Consider the following 19,925-nt stretch of genomic DNA (forward strand, 5'->3'; position numbering starts at 1 on the left):
TTACAGATAATACAAACGGATCTGTTCTGAACGGATCCATCTGTGCAGATCCATGATGGATCCGCACCAAACGTGAGTGTGAAAGTAGCCTAATACTGTTCAGAGCTCCTGCTCCGTACAGTATTAGAACTACGTTTTTTTATGCGAATTGCTCATCCCTAATTATATAGACCAGGGATCAGCGACCTTCGGCACTTCACCTGCTGTGAAGCTACAACTCCCAGCATGCACACTTACTCTGCTATTCTTGTAACTCCCATAGAAGTGAAAGGAGGATTCTGGGAGTTGTAGTTATAGACAATACAGTTGCAAGAAAAAGTATGTGAACCCTTTGGAATTATATGGATTTCTGCACAAATTGGTCATAAAATGTGATCTGATCTTCATCTAAGTCACAACAATAGACAATCACAGTCTGCCTCAACTAATAACACACAAAGAATTAAATGTTACCATGTTGTTATTGAACACACCATGTAAACGTTCACAGTGCAGGTGGAAAAAGTATGTGAACCCTTGGATTTAATAACTGGTTGAACCTCCTTTGGCAGCAATAACTTCAACCAAACGTTTCCTGTAGTTGCAGATCAGACGTGCACAACGGTCAGGAGTAATTCTTGACCATTCCTCTTTACAGAACTGCTTCAGTTCAGCAATATTCTTGGGATGTCTGGTGTGAATCGCTTTCTTGAGGTCATGCCACAGCAGCTCAATCGGGTTGAGGTCAGGACTCTGACTGGGCCACTCCAGAAGGCGTATTTTCTTCTGTTTAAGCCATTCTGTTGTTGATTTTACTTCTATGCTTTCGGTTGTTGTCCTGTTGCAGCACCCATCTTCTGTTGAGCTTCAGCTGGTGGACAGATGGCCTTAAGTTCTCCTGCAAAATGTCTTGATAAACTTGGGAATTCATTTTTCCTTCGATGATAACAATCCGTCCAGGCCCTGACGCAGCAAAGCAGCCCCAAACCGTGATGCCCCCACCACCATACTTCACAGTTGGGATGAGGTTTTGATGTTGGTGTGCTGTGCCTCTTTTTCTCCACACATAGTGTTGTGTGTTTATTCCAAACAACTCAACTTTGGTTTCATCTGTCCACAGAATATTTTGCCAGTACTGCTGGGGAACATCCAGGTGCTCTTGTGCAAACTGTAAACGTGCAGCAATGTTTTTTTTTTGGACAGCAGTGGCTTCCTCTGTGGTATCCTCCCATGAAATCCATTCTTGGATGTTAGCATATGCCAGAGACTTTTGTAAGTCTTTAGCTGACACGCTAGGATTCTTCTTCACCTCATTGAGCAGTCTGCGCTGTGCTCTTGCAGTCATCTTTACAGGACGGCCACTCCTAGGGAGAGTAGCAGCAGTGCTGAACTTTCTCCATTTATAGACAATTTGTCTTACCGTGGACTGATGAACAGCAAGGCTTTTGGAGATACTTTTATAACCCTTTCCAGCTTTATGCAAGTCAACAATTCTTAATCGTAGGTCTTCTGAGAGCTCTTTTGTGCGAGGCATCATTCACATCAGGCAATGCTTCTTGTGAAAAGCAAACCCAGAACTGGTGTGTGTTTTTTATAGGACAGGGCAGCTGTAACCAACACCTCCAATCTCATCTCATTGATTGGACTCCAGTTGGCTGACACCTCACTCCAATTAGCTCTTGGAGATGTCATTAGTCTAGGGGTTCACATACTTTTTCCACCTGCACTGTGAATGTTTACATGGTGTGTGCAATAAAAACATGGTAACATTTAATTCTTTGTGTGTTATTAGTTTAAGCAGACTGTGATTGTCTATTGTTGTGACTTGGATGAAGATCAGATCACATTTTTATGACCAATTTGTGCAGAAATCCATATAATACCAAAGGGTTCACATACTTTTTCTTGCAACTGTATAGGGACATGAGTTTGGGAGACTCATAGGAGCTATGGTGAAGCTTTTGTGATCAGCTGTGTCCTAACTGTGCTTCCAGGTGAACTGGACAGAGAAGGAGACAAGCTGCGGGTGGCCAAAGGAGGTCAAGGTGGAGGTTACAGAACAGATTTCTTTCCTTCCAAAGGCCAGAAGAGAATAATCCGCCTGGATATGAAACTGATTGCAGACGTGGGGTTAGTTGGGTGAGTAGCAGTATAATTCCTATCATCCAAACCCATCCTAGAAGTTGTACTTTTTTCACCAGTCTAGTGTCACGCTGCTCCATACAACACAAATGAATCATCTATTAGGCCTCATTTACATGACCGGGCTTTCCCGTGCTGCGGACCCTAAATTGCGGTCTGCAATGCACCGGCCACGTGGATGCAATCTGCGGATGCGGATCCATCCACTTGAATGGGGTCCGCGATTTGCATCCGACGGTTCGCACAGTAAAAAAAAATAATGCATGCACTACTTTTTGCGGTGCGGAGGATCTGACCGAAAACCCACGGAAGCGCTGTAGTGCCTCTGTTCTGCACCATATCTCCCAGATTGCGACCCTTTCAAGTGAATGGGTGTGCATCCGTGATACGGTGTGCACCCAACCTGGCGCTGCAGGGAAATTCAACGCCTACTGCCAGGTTTCCTCACAGATTAAAGCTGATTGCTGAGGTCACCTGGATCACCTTTTAGTTCAGGGAACCATCTAAAAAGTAGGAATTGTCCAAACCCCTTTAAAGGGTTATTCCCAGTGAGGGTTATATCACTCGGACAGTCGCTTTATAATCAGTGGGGGTCAGACCTCTGGTACTGCCATCGACCCTGGGAATGTAGGGGCTGCAGGGCAGGTTTAGCATTGCGCCCCCTTCATTGTTTTTCTTCTGCCTCCTGCTTTGCAGAGTACTGCAGTGCTACCCCATATAACAGAATAGAGTCGGGTGTAGTTCCCTGCACGGCAGGAGGCTGGCAGCAATGGTGTGCTGAAAAAAGCGTATGTGAATGAGGCCTAATGGGAACACTGTGTACCTGAGTGGAGATGCCGTTCAGGAACTTCTTTTATCTGGCTTTAGCTTTTAACTTGGGGGCATTTCATGTAGCAGCAGACTTTATGGTGGAGATGTAATAAATGTAAAGGTTGCGCATGAAGTGTTCGGCCTCTCCCTATTGTGTGCTCTGTGCCTTTAATTAGCGGGGGGTGAAGTGCTCCTTTTAAAGACCTGTAGCACATCTGTCGCTTGCGAGGACACTTCACCGCTCCGTCCTCCACTGATCTCTCCATTGCGCTTTTCATTGTATTTCTGCCATTTGGCGAAACTTCCTTTTATGGAGACATTAAGGTGAATTATTAGTAGTGTTCTGTATTGTAGATCAATGAGCGGGGAAACTGAAGAGCGCATCCCATTAAACCTCCCTTTAATAGCCACACTGTTTGTTTAAGGGCCATAACTTTACTTTTAGGTTATTAAAATGAATATTTTGTCTTTTTTTCTCGCCAATAGCTTTTTCACCAATACTGGCTTTTGTGGTGAAGAAAAGTAAAAGTAGTAATATTATTTAATAATGTAAAATAAGAACCCTGGAATATTTTCCCCACCATTGTACGACGGTTATTCTGATGTATGACTTGGGTCACTTTATTAGAGGCAGAGCTCCCCACTTATGAGAGAAGTGACGGCTGTCAGGGCTGTCCCAGGTGTCCTCATGGTCATGTGACCTGTCACCCAGCGGTCCCTGGAACCAGTGGATGCCACGGTAGCTGAACATTATGTATACACCCAGACATTTGACCCACAACTGCAGAGTCTCCAGTGCAGCCGCTATTCTACAGCGTCAGGCCCGTTAGTAACACGGATCATTCCAAACTGTGCAGGTCTGAGGCACAGGAGAGACTGCAGACTGTGCCCTGTGCAGCAGCTTGCAACGTCCACTAATTCTCAGGCTCCTCATCTGTCATCCAATATGGCCGCACCACTTCTCAGACTACCTGAAGCATACTATGCTTTGGTAGCCCAAGACATTTCATGCTTGCCCAGCCCTGCTCTTGCATTGGCCAGTAGTGTTCACATGAGCAGTGCTGGGCAGTCCAAGGGCAGCAGGAAGTGTCTTGTGCTACCAAACACGGTGCGGCCATCTCGGATGTCAGAAGAAGAGCCCGGGAACTGACGGACCTGCATCTGAAAAGATGAAGATGAGGTCACCAGGTAAATGTTCTGTTCATGGCGTCAATACCTGGACCTCCCGCAACCTTACCTCACCATAAGACCATAGCGCATACTGACTGCTGCTCAGTACATTCCTGTTCACGGTGTCGGCCCCAGTTACAAAGCCCCGGCCACCAGTGAAGCGATCCTGTATTCCTTACCTGTAATACTTATTTCTTCTACAGGTTTCCTAATGCTGGCAAGTCCTCGTTAGTCAGCAAAGTGTCACACGCCAAACCAGAGATCGCCGATTATCCATGTAAGTAGTCAGTGGCTGCATATGGAGAAGAACCGGGGCAAAACTTTATAACCTACAGACGAGGCATCAGCGGCTGCTCAGAGCAGTCTACAGGAGATCACTTATAGTAATGGATGAAAATACACTTGAAACACGCCGGATAAAACCGGTGCGATGTGCTATACCTGTGGCCGTGTCTGTGATGGGGGAGCATGACACAAGGATACAAGTAACAGATCCTAGCCTCATGCTCCAGCCAGGGGTTGACCAGATAGGTGATCAGTATCAGATCTGTGGTGGTCCGACTCCCGGCTGTTTGAAGGAGTCGCAGCGCTAATACGAGTGCCGCTTCCTGTTCAAGGTTTAGGGTGCGTTCACACAACCGTATGTATTTTACAGTCCACAAAAATTCAGATGGTGTCTGTGTTGCAACCATTTTTTTCCTGATCCATTGTAACAATGCAGATCGGATGTGGACCAAAGTACAGTCGTGTGAATGGGGCCTTACCTGTGCGTCATCTCTTTTGCAACGGCGTTGCAGTGTAATTACAACTGCCCCGTCCTATCCAAGTGACGCGTTATATTTGCTGCTATTGCATCAGTCTGGCTCAACATTTTCCACTTTTTTTTGTTTTCCATCACATTCACTATTGTCTGTAGGTACAATGTTTCCTATTTTTGTATTAAGGCTCGTTGACTTGTGCCTCTATTAGCTTGGGTTGTGTGCCACATGTCATATTATTTTCCACACTAAGACTGGACTCAGACAGCGGTCCTATTTCCATCTGCAAAACACAGGTGTATGTAGATGTTTATGTGGCATCCGGGTGCCATTCATTTGAAGTGCACAGACCAACTGATGGGTGAATCCCATGGTTTACCCCATCCGGTCTGTGGGCTACACGTGTGCAGTCTGGATGGCATAGAGGGAAAAGACTGAATACAACTGGACAATAAAAGATTTTATAATTGTCTTACAGTCACAACAGTGCAGCCTGAACTGGGAAAAATCATGTATCCTGATTTCAAGCAGGTAATAGCAGTTAGTATGACGCTCCTCCACCTCTCTCTCTCTGACGCTCCCCCGCCTCTCTCTCTCTGACGCTCCCCCGCCTCTCTCTCTCTGACGCTCCCCCGCCTCTCTCTCTCTGACGCTCCCCCGCCTCTCTCTCTCTGACGCTCCCCCGCCTCTCTCTCTCTGACGCTCCCCCGCCTCTCTCTCTCTGACGCTCCCCCGCCTCTCTCTCTCTGACGCTCCCCCGCCTCTCTCTCTCTGACGCTCCCCCGCCTCTCTCTCTCTGACGCTCCCCCGCCTCTCTCTCTCTGACGCTCCCCCGCCTCGCTCTCTCTGACGCTCCCCCGCCTCGCGCTCTCTCTGACGCTCCCCCGCCTCGCGCTCTCTCTGACGCTCCCCCGCCTCGCGCTCTCTCTGACGCTCCCCCGCCTCGCGCTCTCTCTGACGCTCCCCCGCCTCGCGCTCTCTCTGACGCTCCCCCGCCTCGCGCTCTCTCTGACGCTCCCCCGCCTCGCGCTCTCTCTGACGCTCCCCCGCCTCGCGCTCTCTCTGACGCTCCCCCGCCTCGCGCTCTCTCTGACGCTCCCCCGCGTCCTTATCTAGCAGCCTGGTGAAGGTGAGGAAAGTAAGGGCTGTTTCACACGAGCGGATGCCGTGCGTGGCATCCGCTCCGTGAAAGAGTGCCAAGACCCGATGCAGACTGCAGAGGCACGGAGCATAAACATGACTGATAATGCTCCGTGCCTCTGCAGTCTGCATCGGGTCTTGGCACTCTTTCACGGAGCGGATGCCACGCACGGCATCCGCTCGTGTGAAACAGCCCTAACCCTGCTTTCACACCTGAGCGTTCTGAAAGGAGCGCTCTGTATGCGCGATTGTACGGGCGTTCACAATCGCGCATACAGAGACAGGCGAACACACATTGTCGCGCGTTCCCAAAAGTCTATGTACGGGAACGCGCGACAAACGCTCAAAAAAAAGCTCAAGTACTTGTTTGAGCGTCGGGTGTTTTACAGCGCGATCGTACGCGCTGTAAAACGCCCAGGTGAGAACCATTCCCATAGGGAAGCATTGGTTTCTCCTTGTTGAGCGTTTTACAGCGCGTAGGAACGCGCTGTAAAACGCTCAGGTGTGAACTTAGGGTAACTGTTCACATAAGCAGAAGTTTATTTCTCCCAGAGATACAGATGAAATGTTTATTTCCGTCTGATGCTTCTTTTGTCTTGGATTATTCACTGCATTGTCTTTCTGTAGATTTCAGTGGCCGATCTCCCCGGCTTAATAGAAGGTGCACACATCAACAGGGGCATGGGCCACAAATTCCTCAAGCATGTGGAGAGAACAAAGCAGCTGCTGTTTGTGGTGAGTTTTCTGCTGGTGACTTCCTGACATTTCACACCAGTGACTCCTGTATATTAACTACACAAATAAGGTTATGCTGAAAAGAAGCAAAAAGGGGCACTTTTAAAGGGAACCTGTCGCCAAAAAATCGCTTATTAAGCTGTTCAGAGTACCTTATAGTGCTACATAGTAGTGTCCTATTGCACTTTTTCTTCGTTTTCCAGTATTTAGCCTCATTGAGAAATCAATGTTTTTATTCAGCTGCTGCCCCGTTGAAGTCAAGGGGGCAGCGGCCTAGTCGTCTCCAATCCTGCTCTCCCCGCCTCCCGCCGCCTTGATTGACACGCCGCATCTCAGTGCCGGGACCGCGCTCTCAGCCCGCATGCGCAGTAAAGGGCTGCTGTAGCGTGATCCCGACTCCGGCTCGTACACTCAGCTGGCTTCAGTCTCGCTACAGCGCATTGACTTCAAGCTTGACTTGAAGCACGGGGCAGCAGCTGAATAAAACATTGATTTCTCAATGAGGCTAAATGCTGGAAAACGAAGAAAAGGTGCAATAGGACACTACTATGTAGCACTATAAGGTACTCTGAACAGCTTAATAAGCGATTTTTTTAAGTCTTTCCGTCCAGATAGGACAGCTTCAACGAGGTGCCATCTAGTGGCAGAAATGAGAAGAGCAGTATGACTGATGGATAAAACAGACTGTACATGTTGTGATTGCACAGTTACACTCATACACCATACAGTGGTCGGGCACAGTCACCAGTCAGACATTTCCGATTTATCTTAAAGTGGACTCGAATTGCTAATTGGCTGCTGTGGCTTTTTTCTAGGTAGACATTTCTGGATTTCAGCTTTCCTATAAGACTCCATTCAGAACAGCCTTCGAAACAGTGCAGCTACTGACATTGGTGAGTACCATGCTGTGCGAACATGCTCCCAGTGATGGCTGCAATTAACCATTTCACTGCCATCACAATTTTCACTGTTTGGCATACACACACTCCAAAATACATATTATACCCCCATCTATTAGGATACTTTCACATCTGCGTTTTTTTAAATTCATGTTTGGAGATCCAGCAGAGGCTCCCAAAACCTAAATTAAATGGATCAGCGTTTTTGTGTCCTGTTCGCAAAACTGAACAAACCTGATTAGACATGATAATCAATGTAAGGCATATTATAGTGAATGGAGCCCGGCCGGACCTCCGGCAGCACACGTGTGCAAACGTAAGTACGGATCGAACAGGCTGTTCACCTGGTGGAACAGCCTGCCGGACAATCCTAACTCCATTGTAAAAGTAGCTTAGGTAAATGGTGCCTGATTTTTTTAATTTTTTTTTTGTTTGTTTTTTTGTTATAGAAAAAAAACTGATCCCGCGCCCATTGACTTAACATGATTTTCATGCCTGATTAGGTTTGTTCATACAACCGGATGAGGCCGAAAGGGAGCCATCCGGATAGTATTAAATGGAACGGATCATTTTAATTCAGGTTTTAACCACCTCAGCCCCCAGTGCTTAAACACCCTGAAAGACCAGGCCACTTTTTACACTTCTGACCTACACTACTTTCACCGTTTATTGCTCGGTCATGCAACTTACCACCCAAATGAATTTTACCTCCTTTTCTTCTCACTAATAGAGCTTTCATTTGGTGGTATTTCATTGCTGCTGACATTTTTACTTTTTTTGTTATTAATCGAAATTTAACGATTTTTTTGCAAAAAAATGACATTTTTCACTTTCAGTTGTAAAATTTTGCAAAAAAAACGACATCCATATAGAAATTTTGCTCTAAATTTATAGTTCTACATGTCTTTGATAAAAAAAAAATGTTTGGGTAAAAAAAAAATGGTTTGGGTAAAAGTTATAGCGTTTACAAACTATGGTACAAAAATGTGAATTTCCGCTTTTTGAAGCAGCTCTGACTTTCTGAGCACCTGTCATGTTTCCTGAGGTTCTACAATGCCCAGACAGTACAAACACCCCACAAATGACCCCATTTCTGAAAGTACACACCCTAAGGTATTCGCTGATGGGCATAGTGAGTTCATAGAACTTTTTATTTTTTGTCACAAGTTAGCGGAAAATGATGATTTTTTTTTTTTTTTTTTTTTTTCTTACAAAGTCTCATATTCCACTAACTTGTGACAAAAAATAAAAAGTTCTATGAACTCACTATGCCCATCAGCGAATACCTTGGGGTCTCTTCTTTCCAAAATGGGGTCACTTGTGGGGTAGTTATACTGCCCTGGCATTCTAGGGGCCCAAATGTGTGGTAAAGAGTTTGAAATCAAATTCAGTAAAAAATGACGAGTGAAATCCGAAAGGTGCTCTTTGGAATATGGGCCCCTTTGCCCACCTAGGCTGCAAAAAAGTGTCACACATCTGGTATCCCCGTACTCAGGAGAAGTTGAGGAATGTGTTTTGGGGTGTCTTTTTACATATACCCATGCTGGGTGAGAGAAATATCTTGGTCAAATGACAACTTTGTATAAAAAAATGGGAAAAGTTGTCTTTTGCCAAGATATTTCTCTCACCCAGCATGGGTATATATAAAATGACACCCCAAAACACATTCCCCACCTTCTCCTGAGTACGGAGATACCAGATGTGTGACACTTTTTTGCAGCCTAGGTGGGCAAAGGGGCCCATATTCCAAAGAGCACCTTTCGGATTTCACTCATCATTTTTTACAGAATTTGATTTCTAACTCCTTACCACACATTTGGGCCCCTAGAATGCCAGGGCAGTATAACTACCCCACAAGTGACCCCATTTTGGAAAGAAGACACCCCAAGCTATTCCGTGAGGGGCATGGCGAGTTCCTAGAATTTTTTATTTTTTGTCACAAGTTAGTGGAAAATGATGATTTTTTTTTTTTTTTTTTTTTTCATACAAAGTCTCATATTCCACTAACTTGTGACAAAAAATAAAAACTTCCATGAACTCACTATGCCCATCAGCGAATACCTTGGGGTCTCTTCTTTCCAAAATGGGGTCACTTGTGGGGTAGTTATACTGCCCTGGCATTCTAGGGGCCCAAATGTGTGGTAAAGAGTTTGAAATCAAATTCAGTAAAAAATGACGAGTGAAATCCGAAAGGTGCTCTTTGGAATATGGGCCCCTTTGCCCACCTAGGCTGCAAAAAAGTGTCACACATCTGGTATCCCCGTACTCAGGAGAAGTTGAGGAATGTGTTTTGGGGTGTCTTTTTACATATACCCATGCTGGGTGAGATAAATATCTTGGTCAAATGACAACTTTGTATAAAAAAATGGGAAAAGTTGTCTTTTGCCAAGATATTTCTCTCACCCAGCATGGGTATATATAAAATGACACCCCAAAACACATTCCCCACCTTCTCCTGAGTACGGAGATACCAGATGTGTGACACTTTTTTGCAGCCTAGGTGGGCAAAGGGGCCCATATTCCAAAGAGCACCTTTCGGATTTCACTCATCATTTTTTACAGAATTTGATTTCTAACTCCTTACCACACATTTGGGCCCCTAGAATGCCAGGGCAGTATAACTACCCCACAAGTGACCCCATTTTGGAAAGAAGACACCCCAAGCTATTCCGTGAGGGGCATGGCGAGTTCCTAGAATTTTTTATTTTTTGTCACAAGTTAGTGGAAAATGATGATTTTTTTTTTTTTTTTTTTTTTCATACAAAGTCTCATATTCCACTAACTTGTGACAAAAAATAAAAACTTCCATGAACTCACTATGCCCATCAGCGAATACCTTGGGGTCTCTTCTTTCCAAAATGGGGTCACTTGTGGGGTAGTTATACTGCCCTGGCATTCTAGGGGCCCAAATGTGTGGTAAAGAGTTTGAAATCAAATTCAGTAAAAAATGACGAGTGAAATCCGAAAGGTGCTCTTTGGAATATGGGCCCCTTTGCCCACCTAGGCTGCAAAAAAGTGTCACACATCTGGTATCCCCGTACTCAGGAGAAGTTGAGGAATGTGTTTTGGGGTGTCTTTTTACATATACCCATGCTGGGTGAGATAAATATCTTGGTCAAATGACAACTTTGTATAAAAAAATGGGAAAAGTTGTCTTTTGCCAAGATATTTCTCTCACCCAGCATGGGTATATATAAAATGACACCCCAAAACACATTCCCCACCTTCTCCTGAGTACGGAGATACCAGATGTGTGACACTTTTTTGCAGCCTAGGTGGGCAAAGGGGCCCACATTCCAAAGAGCACCTTTCGGATTTCACTCATCATTTTTTACAGAATTTGATTTCTAACTCCTTACCACACATTTGGGCCCCTAGAATGCCAGGGCAGTATAACTACCCCACAAGTGACCCCATTTTGGAAAGAAGACACCCCAAGCTATTCCGTGAGGGGCATGGCGAGTTCCTAGAATTTTTTATTTTTTTTCACAAGTTAGTGGAAAATGATGATTTTTTTTTTTTTTTTTTTTTTCATACAAAGTCTCATATTCCACTAACTTGTGACAAAAAATAAAAACTTCCATGAACTCACTATGCCCATCAGCGAATACCTTGGGGTCTCTTCTTTCCAAAATGGGGTCACTTGTGGGGTAGTTATACTGCCCTGGCATTCTAGGGGCCCAAATGTGTGGTAAGGAGTTTGAAATCAAATTCTGTAAAAAATGACGAGTGAAATCCGAAAGGTGCTCTTTGGAATATGGGCCCCTTTGCCCACCTAGGCTGCAAAAAAGTGTCACACATGTGGTATTGCCGTACTCAGGAGAAGTTGAGGAATGTGTTTTGGGGTGTCTTTTTACATATACCCATGCTGGGTGAGATAAATATCTTGGTCAAATGACAACTTTGTATAAAAAAATGGGAAAAGTTGTCTTTTGCCAAGATATTTCTCTCACCCAGCATGGGTATATATAAAATGACACCCCAAAACACATTCCCCACCTTCTCCTGAGTACGGAGATACCAGATGTGTGACACTTTTTTGCAGCCTAGGTGGGCAAAGGGGCCCATATTCCAAAGAGCACCTTTTGGATTTCACAGGTCATTTTTTACTGAATTTGATTTCAAACTCCTTACCACACATTTGGGCCCCTAGAATGCCAGGGCAGTATAACTACCCCACAAGTGACCCCATTTTGGAAAGAAGAGACCCCAAGGTATTCGCTGATGGGCATAGTGAGTTCATGGAAATTTTTTTTTTTTGTCACAAGTTAGTGGAATAGGAGACTTTGTATGAAAAAAAAAAAAAAAAAAAAAAATCATCATTTTCCACTAACTTGTGACAAAAAATAAAAAATTCTAGGAACTTGCCATGCCCCTCACGGAATTCCTTGGGGTGTCTTCTTTCCAAAATGGGGTCACTTGTGGGGCAGTTATACTGCCCTGGCATTTTCCAGGGGCCCTAATGTCTGGTAAGTAGGTAAATGACCTGTGAAATCTGAAAGGTGCTCTTTGGAATGTGGGCCCCTTTGCCCAGCTAGGCTGCAAAAAAGTGTCACACATCTGGTATCTCCGTACTCAGAAGAAGGTAAGGAATGTGTTTTGGGGTGTCATTTTACATATACCCATGCTGGGTGAGAGAAATATCTTGGCAAAAGACAACTTTTCCCATTTTTTTTATACAAAGTTGGCATTTGACCAAGATATTTATCTCACCCAGCATGGGTATATGTAAAATGACACCCCAAAACATATTCCCCAACTTCTGCTGAATACGGAGATACCACATGTGTGACACTTTTTTGCAGCCTAGGTGGGCAAAGGGGCCCAAATTCCTTTTAGGAGGGCATTTTTAGACATTTGGATACCAGACTTCTTCTCACGCTTTGGGGCCCCTAAAATGCCAGGGCAGTATAAATACCCCACATGTGACCCCATTTTGGAAAGAAGACACCCCAAGGTATTCAATGAGGGGCATGGCGAGTTCATTGAAAAAAAAAAATTTTGGCACAAGTTAGCGGAAATTGATTTTTTGGATTTTGTTCTCACAAAGTCTCCCTTTCCGCTAACTTGGGACAAAAATTTCAATCTTTCATGGACTCAATATGCCCCTCAGCAAATACCTTGGGGTGTCTTCTTTCCAAAATGGTGTTATTTGTGGGGTGTTTGTACTGCCCTGGCATTTGAGGGTCTCCGCAATCATTACATGTATGCCCAGCATTAGGAGTTTCTGCTATTCTCCTTATATTGAGCATACGGGTAATGAGATTTTTTTTTTCCGTTCAGCCTCTGGGCTGAAAGAAAAAAATGAACGGCACAGATTTCTTCATTCGCATCGATCAATGTGGATGAAAAAATCTCTGCCAAAAAAAGAAAAAGGAGGGGAAAGGCGTCTGCCAGGACATAGGAGCTCCGCCCAACATCCATACCCACTTCAGCTCGTATGCCCTGGCAAACCAGATTTCTCCATTCACATCAATCGATGTGGATGAATAAATCATTGCCGGGATTTTTTTTTTTATATATACAAAGTGTTTGCCAAAGTATATGAACACCGCCACCTCCTCAGCTCATATGCCTCGGCAAACATATCTTTTACTGCAGAGGAGAAATCTCGTCTTGCAGCGCCGCATACACCGACTTGCGTGTAATCTGACAGCAGCACAATGCTTCTGTCCGAATGCACATCAGTGCTGCAGCTGGTCGATCGGTTGGTCCACCTGGAAGGTAAAAAAAACAAAACAAAAAAGAAAAAACCAGGCCGCAAAGCAATAACTTTATTAACTTTAGAACAGAACATATTAACTTTTTTAAACTTTTTAAACTTTTTTACTTACCGGTAATTTTTTTTTTGTTTAGTTTTTTTTACCTTTATAGAACAAACCTCTCCTTCCCCATGGGACAATGTGCAAAGCGCAAATCGCCCAAAGATGTGGCGAAGTACGTTATGCACTTTATCCCAGGTGAAAGGAGAGGTTTGCAGCAGCTGAGAGTAAAAGGGCCCTAATAGCCCTGTGTGCCTGTCCTGTGAGATGCAATCCCTATGCTAGGTGTACCTGTGTGTGGTACTTCCGGAAACACTCTCCATAGCATAGGGCAGGGTGGTCAGCACAGTCAGGACAGAAATAGCGGGTGTCACGCCTTATTCCACTCCTGCTACAGACACGACATCTTTTTCGGGGTGACGGTTGGGTTGAGGTACCAGGAACGACACTGGGGAAATGTCGCTCGTGTAGACGGCTAACTACACTGGGGGATGGGGCCACGGAACCTCCTGGGTAAAGGAGGTTCTCGATGATCTCTTCCTGGAATTTGAGGAAAGATCGTGTTCTCCCAGCCTTACTGTAGAGAACAAAACTATTGTACAGCGCCAATTGAATTAAATATACAGACACCTTCTTATACCAGCGTCTGGTTCTGCGGGAAACTAAATACGGAGACAACATCTGGTCATTGAAGTCCACCCCTCCCATGAGCGCATTATAGTCGTGGACACAGAGGGGCTTTTCAATGACACGGGTTGCTCGCTCAATTTGGATTGTCGTGTCTGCGTGAATGGAGGAGAGCATGTAAACGTCACGCTTGTCTCTCCATTTCACCGCGAGCAGTTCTTCGTTACACAAGGCAGCCCTCTGCCCCCTTGCAAGACGGGTGGTTACAAGCCGTTGGGGGAAGCCCACGCGACTAGTTCGCGCGGTGCCACAGGCGCAAATCCGTTCTAGAAACAAATGCCTAAAGAGGGCCACACTTGTGTAAAAATTGTCCACATAAAGATGGTACCCCTTGCCGAATAAGGGTGACACCAAGTCCCAGACTGTCTTCCCACTGCTCCCCAGGTAGTCAGGGCAACCGACCGGCTCCAGGGTCTGATCTTTTCCCTCATAGACACGAAATTTGTGGGTATAGCCTGTGGCCCTTTCACAGAGCTTATACAATTTGACCCCATACCGGGCACGCTTGCTTGGGATGTACTGTTTGAAGCCAAGGCGCCCGGTAAAATGTATTAGGGACTCGTCTACGCAGATGTTTTGCTCGGGGGTATACAAATCTGCAAATTTCTGGTTGAAATGGTCTATGAGGGGCCGAATTTTGTGGAGCCGGTCAAAAGCTGGGTGGCCTCTGGGACGGGAGGTGGTGTTGTCGCTAAAATGCAGGAAACGGAGGATGGCCTCAAATCGTGCCCTGGACATAGCAGCAGAGAACATGGGCATGTGATGAATCGGGTGCGTTGACCAATATGACCGCAATTCATGCTTTTTTGTCAGGCCCATGTTGAGGAGAAGGCCCAAAAAAATTTTAATTTCGGAAACTTGGACTGGTTTCCACCGGAAAGGCTGGGCATAAAAGCTTCCCGGGTTGGCGGATATAAATTGTGTGGCATACTGGTTGGTCTCTGCCACGACTAAGTCCAAGAGCTCCGCAGTCAAGAACAGCTCAAAAAATCCCAGGGCCGAACCGATTTGAGCCGTCTCAACCCGAACTCCAGACTGGGCGGTGAAAGGGGGAACTACAGGTGCGGCTGAAGTTGGTGACTGCCAATCAGGGTTTGCCAGCACCTCAGGGATTCTAGGGGCTCTACGGGCCTGTCTTTGCGGTGGCTGCGACGGGGTAACTACTGCACGTGCCACCGTACCAGCTTCAACTGCCCTTCTGGTGCTCGCCACGTCACCATGTTGTACGGCAGTGCTGGTACTAGGTCCAGGGAGGGCTGCGCTGCTGGTGTATGCCTCACCACGTGATCCGGCAGCGACAGCCCCACTCTGCTGCTCTTGAAGCGGATCCTGCATAACCTGTGGTCTAGCGACATGGGGCCGGGTACGCCTGGTGCTGCCAGGGACCTCCACCTCCTCGTCCGAACTTTGGGTCAGAGAGCCACTGCTTTCCACAGGTTCATATTCTGACCCGCTAGATTCATCAGATGAGGGTTCCCACTCCTCATCCGACTGGGTCAGAATCCTGTAGGCCTCTTCAGAAGAATACCCCCTGTTTGACATTTTGGACTACTAAATTTAGGGGTATTCCCTGAGACTACCCAAGAAAAAAAGCAAACCTGTCTTACAAAGGGGAGGCTAGCGAAGTACCGGAGGCCGCTGCGGTTGATAAAAAATATCAAAACTGATTTTTTTATCGCCGCAGTGCGTGTAAAATGAATGTGCAGTGATCAAAAAATATATATTTTTTGTCACTGCGGTGGGGCGGGCGTGGGTGAACGCACGTGTGGGCGACCGATCAGGCCTGATCGGGCAAACACTGCGTTTTGGGTGGAGGGCGAACTAAAGTGACACTAATACTATTATAGATCTGACCGTGATCAGTTTTGATCACTTACAGATACTATAAAAGTACAAATGCTGATTAGCGATACGCTATTCAGCGAATAAAAGTGACTGCGGTGCGGTGGGGTGGGCGCTAACTGACGCTAACTACCTAACCAAGGGGCCTAAACTATCCCTAAAACCTAACAGCCAATACTAGTGAAAAAAAAAAAGTGACAGTTTACACTGATCACTTTTTTTCCTTTCACTGGTGATTGACAGGGGCGATCAAAGGGGTGATCAAAGGGTTAATTGGGGTGCAGGGGGGTGATCTGGGGCTAAGGTGTAGTGTTGGTGCTACTCACTGTGAAGTCTGCTCCTGTGCTGGATCCAACCGACGAAAAGGACCAGCACAGGAGCAGACAAGCCATATAACAGATCATATTTACTAATATGATCTGTTATATGGCTTGTGATTGGATTTTTTAAAAATCGCCAGCCTGCCAGCCAATGATCGTTGCTGGCAGGCTGGTGACTAACTTGTTCTTTAACTTTTGCCGGCCCGCGATGCGCATGCGCGGGCCGGCTTGGAGCGAAATCTCGCGTCTCGCGAGATGACGCGTATATGCGTGACTGTGCGCAGCGCTGCCACCTCCGGAACGCGAATCTGCGTTAGGCGGTCCGGAGGTGGTTAAGATCCTCTGCTGAATCTCAAAACCTGAATTAAAAACGCAGATGTGAAAGTAGCCTTATAGTCATGGGCACCTTCATGCAGCTTTGCATCGATGCGTAACAGTTTGAAAAAATTGCAGGTTTCTAGTCTAACCCCAGCTGAGCCTGAGATGCACAATCATCCTAAAAAAATATTCCAGATACGGTTAAAGGGGTTCTGAGGTTTGTTTAAACTGATGATCTAGCCTCTGGATAGATCATCAGCATCTGACCGGCGGGGGTCCGACACCGGGGACCCCCGCCGATCAGCTGTTTGAGAAGGCAGCGGCGCTCCAGCAGCTGCGCGGCCTTCTCGCTGTTTACCGCCGGCCCAGTGACGTCACGACTTGTATCACTGGCCTGGGCGCGGCTAAGCTCTGTTCACTTGAACGGAGCTTAGCCGCACCCAGGCCAGTTGATACAAGTCGTGACGTCACTGGGCCGGCGGTAAACAGTGAGAAGGCCGCGCAGCTGCTGGAGAGCGCCGCTGCCTCATGCCAGTTGATACAAGTCGGATAGATCATCAGTTTAAACAAACTGCAGAACCCCTTTAAGGGTGTATTCAGACAACAATAGTCTGATACCGGCCGCTTGCGTTACGCAGTTTGCGGACCGCACATGACTGCAACCATAATAGTAAATGCCTATTCTTGTCCACTGACAAGAATAGGACATGCTCTATCTTTTCTACGGAGCCGTCTGAATGAGCCCTCACTTTGGAGTCAGAGTTGACAAGCGCAGTAATTAGATGTGAGGGGTGTAACGGCTCCTCTTACTCCACCACCAGGAAAAAAATAGATGTTTCCTAAATGTGACAGATAAAATATCTCTCTGATTAATAATGGGGGGCGATGGTTACAGGTGGTGGTCTTTTTCTGCTGTCACTTGCATCTTATTTTGAGCATTAGTTTGCTTTTAGGTCGCACTAAGGCTGCATTCACACACCAGTGAAAAACAGCTACTGCAGCCTATGGGGCTATTTACATGGCTGCTCCTCTCTTGATGCAGAAGGATCTACATTTCCAGTATGACCCCTGGGAGTGCATGGTGATGTCATCATGCTGGGAGCGCAGGTCCTTCTGCATCAAGTGAGGAACAACTGTCTGCACGTGCAAGTGGATGAAATGAGTGATGTATTTTTCTCGCCCATATTCCTTGGGGGACACAGGAAACCATGGGTATAGCTCTGCTCCCTAGGAGGCGTGACACTAAGCGAAAGCTGTAAGCCCCTCCTCCATCAGCTATACCCTTCAGCCTGGAGAAGAGACTGCCAGTTTTTGCTTAGTGTCCAAGGAGGCAAGACACCCCCTGCTTATGCAGGGTTGTTATCCTATGATTTTTATTTTTACGTATTTGTTGTTTTTAACTCGGTTTTTTTCTACCTACAGGGACAACAGAGGCGCATTAGACCCCTCTGTTTCTCCCGGGGTTGAGTCGCGCCAGTGCCGGTAATTCCGCACTGCCGCCTCCCCCACAGAAGACAAGGTGGACCAGGGCAGCCTCGCTCCCCTGCGTCCCGCCAGCTCAGGGTCGCCCGCACGCCAAGTCCCTCCCCCGGCTTCCTGCCACCGCGGTGCCAGGAGCTGAAGGGGCGACCCCCGCTGGATGGACTGAGGGCGAAGACAGCGTATGGTGAGAGTGGCTGCTCCAGCCTCCCCTTCCTCCCTCCCACCGCTGCTACCAACATGGCCACTGTTACATGGCCACTGCTACAATCCCGGACAACCCTCCCCCCCCGCCCCCCCCCCCCCCGCATATCGGGACGTTACCGGGCTTAGTTGGAGGGCAGTTTATCTGGGCAAGTCCTAGAACGCTGCCTTACAGGGGACGGCTGCAGACTTGCAAGCCGTCTGCTACATCTAGGCGCGGTGGGAGCCGTTTTCCTGGCATGAACGGCGCCATGAACGGCACTTCAACATCCGTGGGGGTTAAAATCTTTTTGCCGCGCGCGCGCGGCTCTGCTTCGGCTTCAGCGCGGCAGAGGGGGGGCGGAGCTTCCTTACACATTCAGCTCCGTGCTGCTGCGCTCCGCTACTTCCGGGTTCATCTCTCTGCCGTGCGATCCTGAAGCCATTCAGCTCCAGTCTGTTCCCCATTACAGCTGCCGCTTGTATCTCCGGGTCTGGTAGGACTGTTTAACCCCCTCCGTGCCACAGTACTGTTGCTTGGTTCTCACTTTTAAGTGCAACATCTTCCACCATGTCAGACCCTTCTGCAGCCGCCAAGCCATGGTACCATGCCTGTACTGCTTGTAGGGAACCCTTTCCCCGGGGGCAGTCTGATCCGCACTGTACTGCATGCCGAGCTCCACCGCAGCCTCAGTCGCCCGCTGTGTCGCTCCCTGCTTCCTCTGACCCGCCTGACTGGGCTAGATCCCTGTCCCAGGCCGTGGAAAGCCTCACTCATGTCGTGGGCCGCCTAATAGACAGGCCACCTACCCCGCAGGACGCCACTCTGACTGTCGCGCCCTCCGGGTCCACTGCTTCTGCCGCTGCAGCGGGTTCACCCTCTCCTAGTGACCCCTCCCGAGCTAGGCACTCTCAGAAGCGTATTAGAGTAGAGCGAGCCTCCTCCTCGGATGCCTCCCTCTCCCCGCCACGCGTGCGCACCCAGACGAGCCTCTCCTCTCCAAAGGATTCGCTCTCTGAAGGTGAATTGGCGGCTTCAGATTTGGAAATGGACTCGGCCCTGCCGTCCAAGCTAGCCTCAGCGATGGGTCAACTCATCTCTGATATACGTGACACCTTTAAGGTGCAGGATGACCCCCCTAGCTCGGACGCAGCTAGCGTCTCCTTTATCAGACCCAGGCAGGCCTCAAAAGTCTTTCCAATCCACTCTGATTTCTCCTCCGTGGTGTCTAAGGCTTGGGCTCGCCCGGACGCCCGTTTTGTCAACCCAAAGAAGCTGGACATTTGCTATCCTTTTCCAGCCGATGTCGTGGCCACATGGTCTTCCCCACCCAAGGTGGACCCCCCTGTGGCCCGGCTGTCAAAGAACACGGCCATCCCTGTTCCCGACGGGTCCTCTCTTCAGTCAGCGGAGGACCGTCGCATGGAGACCCTGTCCAAGGGCATTTTTGCTGCCTCCGGTTCTGCCCTCAGACCGGTTTTTGCCTCTGCTTGGGCAGGGAAAGCAATCTCTGCTTGGGGTACACAGCTGGAACAGGAGTTGGACTCGGACATCCCCATCCAGGACCTACGTTCCTTGGCCCAGCTTATTATTCGGGCCGGGAATTTTGTCTGTGAGGCCTCCCTTGATGCGGGAGCCCTTATTGCACGCTCCTCCGCCCTGGCAGTTGCCGTCAGGAGGGAGCTCTGGCTGAAGGTCTG

At 47.6% G+C, this 19,925-nt stretch overlaps 1 protein-coding gene across 2 annotated transcripts in view; it reads left to right on the forward strand.

Annotated features, from left to right (window-relative positions):
* LOC121002886 (GTP-binding protein 10-like) overlaps positions 1-19,925 on the forward strand; it is a 145,511-nt gene that overhangs the window by 119,445 nt on the left and 6,141 nt on the right. For both annotated transcript variants that reach the window (XM_040434524.1, XM_040434523.1), the window contains 5 exons: positions 1,974-2,118; positions 4,305-4,378; positions 5,338-5,390; positions 6,627-6,734; positions 7,550-7,627. In XM_040434524.1, the coding sequence (XP_040290458.1) occupies positions 1,974-2,118; positions 4,305-4,378; positions 5,338-5,390; positions 6,627-6,734; positions 7,550-7,627 (458 nt within the window). The remainder of the gene's footprint in view (positions 1-1,973; positions 2,119-4,304; positions 4,379-5,337; positions 5,391-6,626; positions 6,735-7,549; positions 7,628-19,925) is intronic.

Source organism: Bufo bufo, chromosome 5 (genome assembly GCF_905171765.1).
Source record: "Bufo bufo chromosome 5, aBufBuf1.1, whole genome shotgun sequence".
Taxonomy (NCBI): Eukaryota; Metazoa; Chordata; class Amphibia; order Anura; family Bufonidae; genus Bufo; species Bufo bufo.